The sequence below is a fragment of the Triplophysa dalaica genome, chromosome 2 (genome assembly GCF_015846415.1).
Source record: "Triplophysa dalaica isolate WHDGS20190420 chromosome 2, ASM1584641v1, whole genome shotgun sequence".
Lineage (NCBI taxonomy): Eukaryota > Metazoa > Chordata > Actinopteri > Cypriniformes > Nemacheilidae > Triplophysa > Triplophysa dalaica.
This window is the reverse complement of record NC_079543.1, coordinates 25495447-25508181: the sequence shown is the minus strand read 5'-3', so window position 1 is coordinate 25508181 and position 12735 is coordinate 25495447. Positions and strand designations below refer to the sequence as shown.

Here is a 12735-nt window from a genome sequence, read left to right as displayed (position 1 = left end):
AATATACTGAATGTCTTTAACAGCACATCTAACACATGATACATGTTCTAGCAGATATCTAGAATATAACAGTTTGTCTCAACAATGGTGACAACAGAAAAAACCTCTAAAGATAAACGCAATGCATTCTGGGTATCATCAAAGCACAAAACTCATCAATGACTCCCAGCATGCATTGCGGCTGTTAGCTTTTCATTTGTTAGTCACCACTGTTGAGATTCATACACCGATTCTTGATGTTTGAGTCAAAGACAAAATACAAGCTTTTTAACGGTTCAAATATTTTTTATATTGACAAATGCAAGAAATGTGAATTTTAAAAGTAGATTCATTGAGGCATTTGTAACAAAAAATACAATAAGTAATTAAACAACATCCCTCATAAAGAGTAAATACCTAATCACACTTTCATTTGATTTGCTACAAAACTATGTTTTATATAAAACATTGTTATAGCAGCACAAAGATAACTGGAAACTTATGCATGACGGCTGAAAGATGCCAACTAAAGCAAACCCTGATCACAAAAACGGTGACTTTAATAAACCAATAAAGCATCAAGTCATGGATGTTATGCTGCAGTCCCTGTGAAGCAGAAGTGATGATCGTCTTCAGTATTCTGACTTGTTTCCCAAATGAATAGTGGGTGTGGCTCATGTTTTCTACAGTGAATTGATTGGATGAATAAAAACAGGATGTTCTCGTAATTTTACGGTAGTTTGCTGGTAACCACAGCTGCCGGTATTTTTCCGTAAAAACTACGGAATTTGTATTTTTTTTCTTTTCTTTTCTGATATTAAATGTTTTGTGGGTCACCACTAAGCTGAAGAGTGAGTCTGTGTTCAACTCACGGTCAGGCAAAGATATTCTGATGTCATGCTGCATGTTGCTTTGTTTAAAAGTGACTTTAATAATGAATTACAAAGAAATAAATGAAGTAAATGTAATGTTATCACTTTTATGCATTTGGACCAAGTTTTCATTTTCTATAAAGAAATGTTGTTAATATAAAAGACTCAAATGTATTAAGTTCATTCACAGTTTGAAGTTTGTGCCCTGAAGTTTTAAACTGCAAAGCTGTTTACATTCTTTTCCTGTATTTTTTACGGAATTTTACTGGTAACCACAGCTGCCGGTATTTTTCCGTAAAAATTACGGAACATTTTTTACAGTTTAGTTTATACTAGGATTTATATTATAAGTGGGGCCTTACTAAAGCTCACATGTTACAGATTTCCACCTCTCACCTGGCTTAGCAAGTTGCATGACCGTGACTAAAACAACTATTGTTATGTTTCTGAGCAAGCATGTAGAGGCCAGACTTAATGATATTAGTTTACCCGGCAAACTCTGACTAAAGATCAGAACTAGGAGTTTTGAGTCCTTGAGATCCATGAACCCAGCCGGCGTGAGACTCTGTGCGAATGGCGGTCCCAATCAGAAGAATAACTATAAATAATAAACAATAAAGTATGAGGATTTACAGATAAATAAACTATGATCAACGGATACATCTGAAACGTCATATCAGTTATTTCATATTATAAAGTCATTGTTTTCACAAGTACATATATTTCAGATTGTCCTGGCCAATACATGCATGCAGTGCTATAAGCAAAGCGTATTATAAAAAAGGTGAGAAAGAAATGGTGCTTTAAAGATTTCTTTGTTCTGTTAATCACAAATATATTTGATGTTAGAAACTGAGATTTCTGGGGCACCACTGACCGAAATTATTGTAGGATTTCTATAATAAGCACAAAATAAAATATCATTGAAGGATTTAGGTAAACAAATCGTTCTGAGGCACTTTGACAACCATTTTAATGGTAATCAATGGTCCCGCAGAATTGTCAGTTGTTAACATTCTTCCAATTATCTTTCTTTTAATCAATCCCATTTCGCAAGATATCCGTTTGCAAGCGGAAAGCGGGGCGGGTCACGTTTTTGTGTTCATCAGAACTATATCCCAGATAGCAAATTTTTGCGGCCCAAATCTGGCCCACACCTTACTCCCCATACTTAACTCATCTGGCCCACATACGGCGTGGAATGATGGCACTTGTGCGGTCCGCTCCTGTTTGCCAGATTTGGGCCACAGGCATGCCAAAGCTATGCCACATGTCAAACATCAGAACAAATAAAGCAGAGCTGAACCAAATATAAACAACAGTTCATTTCAATTCTGGCCCATATTTATACCAAAACCAACATCTTTCTGTGCTCCAATTTGGCAGAATTTGTATTGAGTTTCGTTATTATTATAGTGATGATTGAGTTGTTAGTGATGAACATCTGCTTTTTTAAATAAATAAAAATATTTACCCAGAGAAATACAAAAAGTACAACCTGAATACAACCCAGCTAACAAAAGTTTGTTATGAGAATGTTCCTTTTAAAATATTCAAAATGTCCATTTATTATGTTCTAAGATCATTCCCAGCTGACAAAAGTCACCATAATGGTGATCAGTGTTTCCTTGAGTTGGTCTCGTCACCCTTGACATTTAATCTTGTTCAAATAAGTTCTTCTAAAGCATATTTGAAATTGTTATTGAAATGATGCTCTGATCGATGGTGTTGGTTGGTGGTCAGTGAGATATCTAACATGTTTTCATTTGAATAAATTGCTTTGCTGCTTGAACATGAAATTACATTAAAACATCTGGGAATTTGATTACATTTTTCAGTCTACAAAGTAGAAAAAAATTATTCAGAATTTAGACACACAGACATGAAGAATCAGTTTATGAATCTCAACAATGGTAAGAATAAACAAAAGAAAACGTCATGCTGTGATGCATGCTGGGTAACATCATAGCGCAAAACAAATGTATAATTCCCAGCATGCACTGCGGTTGATCCCTTTTACCTGAGTGAGTTGGTTGTTTCTCACCATTGCTGAGATTCATACATTGATTCTTGATGTCTGTGTGATTCTAAAATGTAGTTTGATAAACATACATCAGTTTTGCACAAATCTTTCTAGATATCTATCTACAGTCATATTTCTTAATATTTCAGTGTTCTTTCAGGATCTAAAGTATAGCACATGATCTAAATGAGAGTACTGAATCATGTAATAACATCACAGTGCTTTCACCAAAGCCATTTGGTTAGATTCACATCTGCTCTGCCATGACAAGTGCACTTTATAAGTACCCACTATTAGCAGATCAAACAAAATGTTTTTCAGGGGTCAAGGGCCCAACCCAAGGAAACACTGATCACCATGGTGGTAACATTCTTAAAACATTAAAATGTTTTTTATGTATTCAAACCTGTGAAAAACCTCTAATGAATGTTCTTATAACATTTTTTTGTTAGCTGGGTTGAATTTTAGGTTGTATTTCAGGTTGTAGTTGTTGTGTTTCACCAGGTAAATATTTTTTTGTAGTTTTTGTTGATCTTTTCTGCAGTGATGCTTTTTGTTAACAGCAGATGTTCATCACTAATGGCTCAATAATCACTATAATAATAATGAAACTCAATACAAATTCTGCCAAATTGGACCACAGAAAGATGTTGGTTTTGGTATAAATATGGGCCAGAATTTAAATGAACTGTTGTTTATATTTGGTTCAGCTCTGCTTTATTTCTTCTGATGTTTGACATGTGGCATAGCTTTGGCATGCCTGTGGCCCAAATCTGGCAAACAGGAGCGGACCGCACAAGTGCCATCATTCCACGCCGTATGTGGGCCAGATGAGTTAAGTATGGGGAGTAAGGTGTGGGCCAGATTTGGGCCACAAAAATTTGCTATCTGGGTATGTGACCCTGAACGACAAAACCAGTCTTAAGGGGAAATTTTTCGAACTTGAGATTTTTATATCGTATGAAAGTCAAAGAAATAAGCTTTCTATTGATATATGGTTTGTTAGGATAGGACACCATCTGCCAGAACAACAACTGTTTACACAGCTGGGGGTGCAAAAAAAGCAAAATATTGAGAAAATGGCCTTTAAAGAGTCACTGTGGCAGGACGTCCACTCATCCACAAACAAAGATTTATACATTTACAGTAGGGAATTAATAAAATACCTTTATGGAACATGATCTTCACTTAATACTCTAATGATTTATTGTAAAAAGAAAATTTTGTAATTTTGTTTATATGTATTATTTTGTGCGATTAGTGGTTGAAAGTTTTAATACAACTTCAAGCTGTAAAAACACACTATTAAAAATAATCCAGTAAAAGCTATTTCTGGGTCAATCCTTTCATGACTGATGTGAATGTTCTAGTTAATAAATGTTAAACTACAGTACTAAAGTACTACAATGACCAAATTTTGTTGACACACTTAGACATCAACAATGATATCAATCAAAAACTTAATTTAAGTTTATTCTGTTTATTCTCTTTGATAAGCATAACACTGCCACAATCTCCCACAACACAAGCATGAACAATTATTTAAATAAAGTCATTAACAATGATCACATGATCTCAGTAGATCTCAATTTTCATCGTCACAATATATTAAGAGTTTGCTTCCAAAATGAGATAAACATGTTTAAAAACATTAAACTCCTGTTTTTTATTGTGCATTTGAAATAATATCAATCAAACTGCAGTTATTTTGTTTGATTTGAGACATAAAAACTAAAAAAATACAGCTAAATGACACAATAAAACTCAACAAATATCTGTTAACATAATAATACCAAACCATTCAAACATAGATTTGACTACAATAACAATTTCCAAAAAAAATACGACTTTAGAACACAAGAGTCAAGAGCCCAACTAAAGCAAACATTCACCACAATAATATTTTTTTTGTTGACATTTCAATATTTTCTCAACATTATTTACAGATTCAATGTAATTAACATTCACAAATCAATCATTTTTAAAGTTGACTCAATTAGTTTTTCACTATCAGGGATCAGATAGTGAAGATGAAGAAGGATTTTCTGCAGTGATCAGCAGTTGAACAGTTTGGTGCAGTCTACAGAAAGTGAAAGTATCAGAGGAGAGTCTGCAGTATAAAAGCCCAGCACATCATTGTTTGCTGTCCAGTAAGACCTTCAACATCCTCAGGCTGAGATCTGCATCTCTAACACATAAGAAATCAGAAACATCAGACGCCCAAATTACATCTTGGACAATCTTGAGACTAAACCCAGGTGAGCCAAATGTATATTATACAGCGTTTCAAGTTTATTTTAAAGTACTTGGTGCAAAGTAAATACAAAATTAAATTTGTGAAATGTTTTCAAATAAAAAATTTAACTAAATAAAATGATGCTTTTATTACATTTTCCCACTTGCTGAAGTGGCAGAAAAACTTGGGTCCTGGCAAAATGTTATTAATATGAATAAAAAAAAATCTTGTTGTTCATACTCTCCTTTGCTTGCTCCATCTTTAATCCTCCTAGTAGCATGGCCTTGTGAACTAACAGTACTGTTTAGCATGTTGACAAAATGTTTATATGCTCTCCTGTGTAAGTCGCTTTGGATAAAAGCGTCTGCTAAATGAATAAATGTAAATATAAATTAACGTTTTTAATAATGTTAATTCAAAAGATATTTCTGTTGTTGTATGATTAAGAAGGAAATAAAGAAATGGGAGAAACAGAATCAAAACCTGTACAACCTGCAGCATCAACGTATGACCCACGTGAGAAGCTCTGTTTTACAAGGGGGGCCTTGTTTAGTGACGTGATGACCGGGATAGAGAGACACGGTAAAGACGGTAAGCAAGTAGGTCGATTGCAGGTTAAAATCACCTGCGTCTCATTACAGTGATTGGTGAGGAGACAGTTTAAAGGCTCACAGATTCGGAGGAGAGTTTGAGAGAGACGGACTGGGAGACATGGGAGCTGAACAACAAGACTTGTGATTCATATGGACTGTTACACTTGAAAGCCGAGGATATTTGTTATTTTGATTTACATGCCAGAGATCATTGTTGTAAGAATTGAGAATAAAATAAATTCTTGTCTCCCAGTCCACGCCGACCCCGCCACCGTTCTTCCACCCTCTTTATACCTTGCTATAATCTATGCAAGTTAAAGTTAAATGTAAATGTAAATTAATTAAGGAAAAATACGTTTTTAATAATATATATTCAAAAGATATTTCTGCTGTTGTATGATTTAGAAGGAAATAAAGAAATGGGAGGATCAGGGTCAAAGCCTGTACAACCTGCAGCACCAACATATAACCCGCGTGAGAAGATCTATAAGTGACATAATGACCATTAATCTTTCTGAAGAGCACCTAGTAGATTTAATGATGTTTGATATGATTGTTCTTCTTCTAGAATTTGAAAAACCATGGAGGAACTTTAATTGGAAGTAAGTAATATACTTAAATGCTTGGGTCATAGTTGCCATATTAAAAAGATTTAAAGGACTAATGTAATGATATTTCACGCAAATATATAAATTACATAACTATGAAATATATAACTTACACAGTCAGAAATCAGAACTGAAAAAGCATCTAGAAGAATTCAGTCTGAGTAATCCAGATGTGCAGCACATCAAGATTCTGGTTGCTGGACCAATAGGAACAGGAAAGTCCAGCTTCATCAACTCGGTCAATAACGTCTTTCAAGGACGGATCACCGCTGACGCGCCAGTTAATTCATCTTCTGGCGATGGTAGAAGTTTCACTACTACAGTAGGTATTTCTCATCTAATTGTGGCATTACATATAGCCACTTTTAAAACTAAGCAAATGTAATGTGAAATCTTAGTATGTTCAATCATGCATGTGAACTTTTGTGAACCACCTAGACATGTCCTAGAAACCACCTAGAACAAAATCTAAAAATGTATAGTAATGCTTTCCTAATTATCCATCCATTTTCTACCGCTTATCCGAACTACCTCGGGTCACGGGGAGCTTTCCTAATTATTTTAATGTATTTGTTTCTATATCTGAACTGAACTGGTAGCAATGCCAATGTTATGAATACATATACTGTATACAGTGATGATAATATGTATTGTTTGAATATTCTATAAGTCACGTAATACTTATTCATCTTATTTTGTTCTTGGTTTATAGCTGAAAGGACATTACATCAGTCGTGGAAAAATCCCGTTAGTCTTTGTTGATATAATGGGTTTAGAACCTGATACAATGGCCGGGTCACAACCAGAGGACATCATCAAGGCTGTATTTGGCCATGTGAAGGACGGATATAAAGTAATTGACCAAAGGAATTAGTCAATTTATCATGACCCGATTTGAATTCATACAACACAGCTGAAGTTTTACACGTTTTGTCTTTATTTTCCAAATTTAGTTTGATGAGTCAAAGCCACTCTCTCATAAGGATCAACATTATACCGATGACCCCAGTCTCTCTGACCAGGCTTTCTGTCTGGTTTACGCCATACCTGCTAATACAGTCAACATGACAGATGACAAACTCATTGACAAGTTGAAGATCATCCGTCACAGAATCAGTGAAAAGAGTAAAACTGAACTGGCACTGGTTGTCAATTTAACTGGTTCCAGCTGGGCTGAATGTCTTTGTTTATTACGTAAGATTCCAGAAATGTACATATTATACAGTGTTTTGAACTGTCTCTGTGACTCATTGTAGGGATTCCTCAAGTGATTGTTATGACCAAAGTGGATGAAGCATGTCCACTGGTGAAAGAAGATCTAAAGAAGATGTACTACAGCAAGAAGATCAAAGAAAAGGTTAATCATCTATCTTTATTTTAAGAGATTATCTGAGATTAAGACTATTAATTATTTCTAATTATCTGTGTTAATTATTTGATTTCTCGATTTGTTCTCTTTCGTTCTAGATGCAGGTATGCCATGACAAACTGGGTGTGCCGATGTGCAACATCTTCCCAGTGAAGAACTATCATGATGAGATCGACACTGATGATGATGTTGATGTTCTGATTCTGAAAGCTCTGGATCAGATCGTCCGGCTTGCTGATGATAGATTGTTTAATAGCAGTGATACGGTGTAAAACTGACTCTACAAGTCATTTCTATTGTAAGTCACTTTGGGTAAAAGCATCTGTCAAATGCATAAAAAAATTGTGCTAAATCTTGACTAGTCATGAACTGCTGTAACTCATGAAATATTTTTTTTAACTGTTTTTGAGTTAATGTAAGCATATGTTGGCACATTTTGTCCTGAAGATACTGACATAAGTGTAACGAAGTACAATAATACATTTTAAAAAATATATATAAAAAATAGCAACTGTTTACTGCTCCCTCGAAAGCTTGTTTCTGATTGGTTACTTGCAACACTATACGGTCATTTATTTGAATGAATAAATTGTCGGAGCTTGTAGCCGTATGGATATTGCTCCACAGTGCACTTCCGGCAAACTGTGATGAAATCCTTCTCTTGGTCCTATCCTGATCCAGCTACCCTCTCTCCTCCCCATCACACCCTCACGTGACTTATACAGATGTAATCATTGTGAAACGACCTAAATAAATACTCTTGACAGTGCTTTGCCTGTTATATTACTAGGTGCTAACAGAATGTGTTTTCTTGACTACTAAACAACTTAAAGCAGCTTCTTATTTTTATTACAATTTGACAGACGTAATAGAAAAAACTTCATATTATCTAGGTTAAACCCGGTGCATTAAAAACGGGATATATCGCCCTCCAAAGGGCACTTTGAATCGAAAAGAATCAATAGCCACCATATTAAAAGGTCATTCCACACCAAAGTGCTCATAACTGGCTACTTCAAAGGGCCCTTCAGAATGATGTACCTTTTTCACTCCCATGATTCTTTGCCGGACAACAGCACCCCCTTATGGGCACATAATGATTATGCAGAAAGAAACTTCAAGAAACTGTCCTCTCAATCCAACAGAAATAAGAGATATAATCCTCTGAAGGGCTTATAAATGAGCCTTTTGGAATATGTTATGATTTACATGCAGTCAGTGGTTATCACTACATTGTTGTAGGACAGGGTTTATGAGGACTATATGACAATTACATCAGTGTTTAGGTAGAATTGAATTGTCTGTACCATTTCAAATTACTATTTATATTATTATTAACGAACTTTATCTAGTAAGTTGTAACTCATAAAATCAAGTTAAAATGTAACCTGTAAAATGTTGCCGTCGCTTGTTTATGGTTATGAGTAGGGTAGTGAAATATATTTTTAGTCATAGCTTGAACTTTCATTTTACCCTATTTATCACTGTACCATTTATTAATTGTAAGAATATTACTTCTTTTGTCCCCTTGTCTAAGTATTATTATTCTAAGGTTGAAGAGTCTAGTCGATGGAACACACAGAGTTTCAGGATCCTGGACACAGAAGTGCAGTTCAATCAGAGTCCAAAGTTTATTGTATTAAGGACTAATATTTATATGCATAAAACAGGAAGTAGCATTGGTCATGGAAAATCACCAGGCTGGAAAATCACCAGACCTTCTGTTTAGTCTTACTGAGTAGAGAGTTTAATTTTAATCATTCATCAGTACAATATAAGATTCCAGCCTTTAGGTCAACCTGTCCATTTGAGATCAAGTCTTAAAAGTGATATAAGTAATGTTTGTGTTGTATTGTTGGGAAATACATTTTGATATTGTGTTTGTTGTTCATGCTGCCAGTTTTCTTTCTGCGTAAAATAAGTTCTCCCCAAGCAAAGAAAGTAAAATAAACAGCTGCTGTGTTTTATTTTTTATATATTCAACAATGTTTTATTGTACTTTGTGACTTTATGTCAGTATCTTCAGTGCACAAAAATAGTTAAAGCAATTTTTATTTCATGAGTTACAACAGTGCATCACTAGTCAAGATTTAACACAAGTTGAAATGACTTGTAAAGTAAGTTTTGCAGTGTACTGCTGTTAGTAAACAAATTGAACGCAGGAAACCTACATTAAACTGGAAGAGCCAAGAGCCTGCAAACACGGATCACAATAATTATTGTTTGATGAAATTTCAAAAATGTTCCACATCAAGAAATTAGCAGAAGTCTGCAGCATTGATGATGTCTTCTGTTTGAGCACCAGCCAATGCATCAGGTTCTAAACCCAATATGTCTTTGAAGATAAAGATCTTCTGTTGTGGCATCCTTTGAGCTACACACCAAAAATACAGAAGCTACCATGTATTTGGGAGTCCAGAGCAGGGGGTGTTATGTAGTTAGACCCACTTAAGTATTTATTGATATATATATAAACATGTTTTATAGTATATGTTGTAAAATTATGTTTTAAATACATAATGATTATATTTACATTACATTTGGCATCAACTTTTATCGTCTATCGTTTGTTGAATGTCAGATGATTAAATCACATGTTTCCTGTCTGAAGACTCATCTGTGATTCATCTAAACAAGTGATGATAGAACCATTATTATATGTCAATTGCATTAAAGCAAATATATATAATGTTTCTTGCTCTATTGTGAGTTCATGTTATGACCTGCAGGAAAATGATTGTGGAAAACAAATTACTTTCAGTTTCGGATTCCTGTAAATGGACGCAGAACTCTTTCCAGGTCGTTTTTTATACTATGGACAGGGACTTTTTTACTCAAGTAGATGAACAGTGCAATAGTAAATGCTTTTATGTGTAGGCCTAGGTACATACCCAGGCAACACAATGATGTGACAGGAATCTCAGTGATGTCACCATGAGTTTACAGAAATTGTTGGGAAAATTACCCACATACTGTATATCTGCAGTCTTTTATCTTTTTATACCTGTAATTACAATACCAGATCTTCATCTAAAATTCTCTTAAATGTCCCTAGAGAGTAGATTCCGAGTTAGGCAAAACTGCCTTCTCTTTTTTTGCTCCTTTGTTATGGAACGAGTCGCAGAGTATTATTATGCTGGAAACACTCTCTTCTGTAAATATCTTCAAAAACCTTCTATGGTCTACTTCGAAGGAAACATGTACTTGTTATAAGTAAAAACTACATATCTGTAATTATCTGGATGTAGGGCAAATGATCTTGTTTGTATGTTTGTTGTATGTTTTTGAAATTGTTTTATTGTGAAACTTTGTATGCTGCCATTTTGGCCAGGACTCCCTGGAAGAAGAGATTTTGTTATCTCAATGGGACTATCCTGGTAAAATAAAGTATTAAAAAAAAAATCAGCAGAATGAAAACTTCACGCTGCAATGCATGCTTCTCAGTTTATTCATAACATGAGGTTCATTCACTGAGTCTTTTCAAGTCTGTATTTGAGTCTTAATTATAAATTGTTGCAATGTTTATGTGTGTTCATTTAGAAGATCTTTATAATATATGGATGTCTCAAAACATTTTGACCTCATCGTGAGTATTCTGTAAACTCATGTTGACATCACTGTGAGAATGCTGTGACATCATCGTATTACATTAAAACTGCACATAGATTTCCACATATCAAATTCACAGATGAAACTTTTTCCATTGTTTAATGTTGATACTTCCTGCCTGAACAAACAACACTGAGCTCTAAATGTGGACACGTTTTACACAACATCAAAAATGCGTATACAAATATTAGTCTTAGTAATGCTTAGCATTAGGAAGAATTTCTAAAAAAATTGCTCAACTAAAACAAGGTTGAACTACAACGACGGTTTGCTTTTAAAAAATACCTTAAAAGCAACTTTTGGGTCAATACTTTTTTACTGATGCAAATGTTCTGTTTCATACGTTAAATAATAACCGGACTTCCCCTCACTAGGTCCCAGTAGAGCTCAGTTTTCTTTACAGCAATAAATATATATCATAAAAACGCCAATCTTCAAAACAAGTCAAGAGTCCATATATTGCAAACAATAACACAATAATGCTTGGTTGTTAAAATGTTTTCTTTGCAGATTTTATGCAATAAACATACACAAAATGATGTATTTGCAGATTTAATGCAATAAACATACACAAAATGATGTGGGTCAATTACTATATGTGGGTGTGTCCCGTGCGCAGGAATGACAATAAAAGATCTAAACCCTTCCTTTCGACTCCTGTGAATGTTTTACACCTAGCTCTCGACCTTTCCAACCACCCTGACGCTCACTTCACTGAATACCTTTTATGCGGCCTCGCAAATAGCTTTAACGCTGGCTTCGCAAGCCATCTCTCCCACAGCCTCAGTTGTCCTAATCTCCAACCTGAGCTCGCTGAGCCTGAGACAGTCTCTATGATTAAGATTGCCGGTCACGGGGCCTGGTTAGCCAAGGTAGACATCACTTCCGACTTCAAACCCGGATTTTTGGCGTTTGTTTTTCAAACCTTTGAATTCCTCTCGCCCTAGAGCAAACCCTAGGGCCTAGCACTTCCATCAAACTTCTAGGCATTAATTTGGATTCCTTAAACTTCCAAGCGTCCGTGCCAAAGGAAAAAATCGACTGGATAATTTTGATCGCTTCTTCTCTGTTCGACATCACTCGCTGTTCCAAACGTGATTTATTATCCATTCTCGGCCACTTAAAGTTTGCAATGCGCATCATTCTGCTAGGCCTCTCCTTCGTCTCACACCTCGTCTCCCTCGTATCCTCCTTCCACGATCTAGAGGACAGGATACACCTACCTAGCCCATGCCTCGAAGAACTGTGCCTATGGATTTGATCCCTCAAGCAATGGAATGGGATACTGTTTTTCTACAACGATATGACCCAGTTGATATCCGTCTATTTACAGACACCGCCCCCTTTATCGGGTTCGGAGTGTTATTACAGGTAGTTTGAAAGGAGCCTGTTTTGTTTCCACAAAATTGATATGTCAGGATAGGATGGACTAGTATATACTACGAT

At 35.2% G+C, this 12735-nt stretch overlaps 1 protein-coding gene across 1 annotated transcript; it reads left to right on the top strand.

Annotated features, from left to right (window-relative positions):
- Window positions 1–5097: 5097 nt before the first annotated feature.
- LOC130407308 (interferon-induced protein 44-like) lies at window positions 5098–7952 on the top strand. The gene is made up of 8 exons (XM_056730091.1): window positions 5098–5132; window positions 5558–5701; window positions 6272–6305; window positions 6429–6633; window positions 7024–7164; window positions 7265–7436; window positions 7568–7668; window positions 7779–7952. Exons 2-8 carry the CDS (start codon window positions 5572–5574, stop codon window positions 7950–7952), a joined length of 957 nt encoding a protein of 318 aa, XP_056586069.1. The 5' UTR covers window positions 5098–5132; window positions 5558–5571.
- Window positions 7953–12735: the final 4783 nt, after the last annotated feature.

Bases quoted from the DNA above. Each gene is read 5' to 3' on its own strand.
- LOC130407308 (XM_056730091.1), top strand. From the start codon at position 5,572: ATGGGAGAAACAGAATCAAAACCTGTACAACCTGCAGCATCAACGTAT. The intron at 5,702-6,271 runs GTAAGCAAGTAG...TTCTTCTTCTAG, and splicing joins AGAGAGACACGGTAAAGACG to AATTTGAAAAACCATGGAGG. The intron at 6,306-6,428 runs GTAAGTAATATA...TAACTTACACAG, and splicing joins TGGAGGAACTTTAATTGGAA to TCAGAAATCAGAACTGAAAA.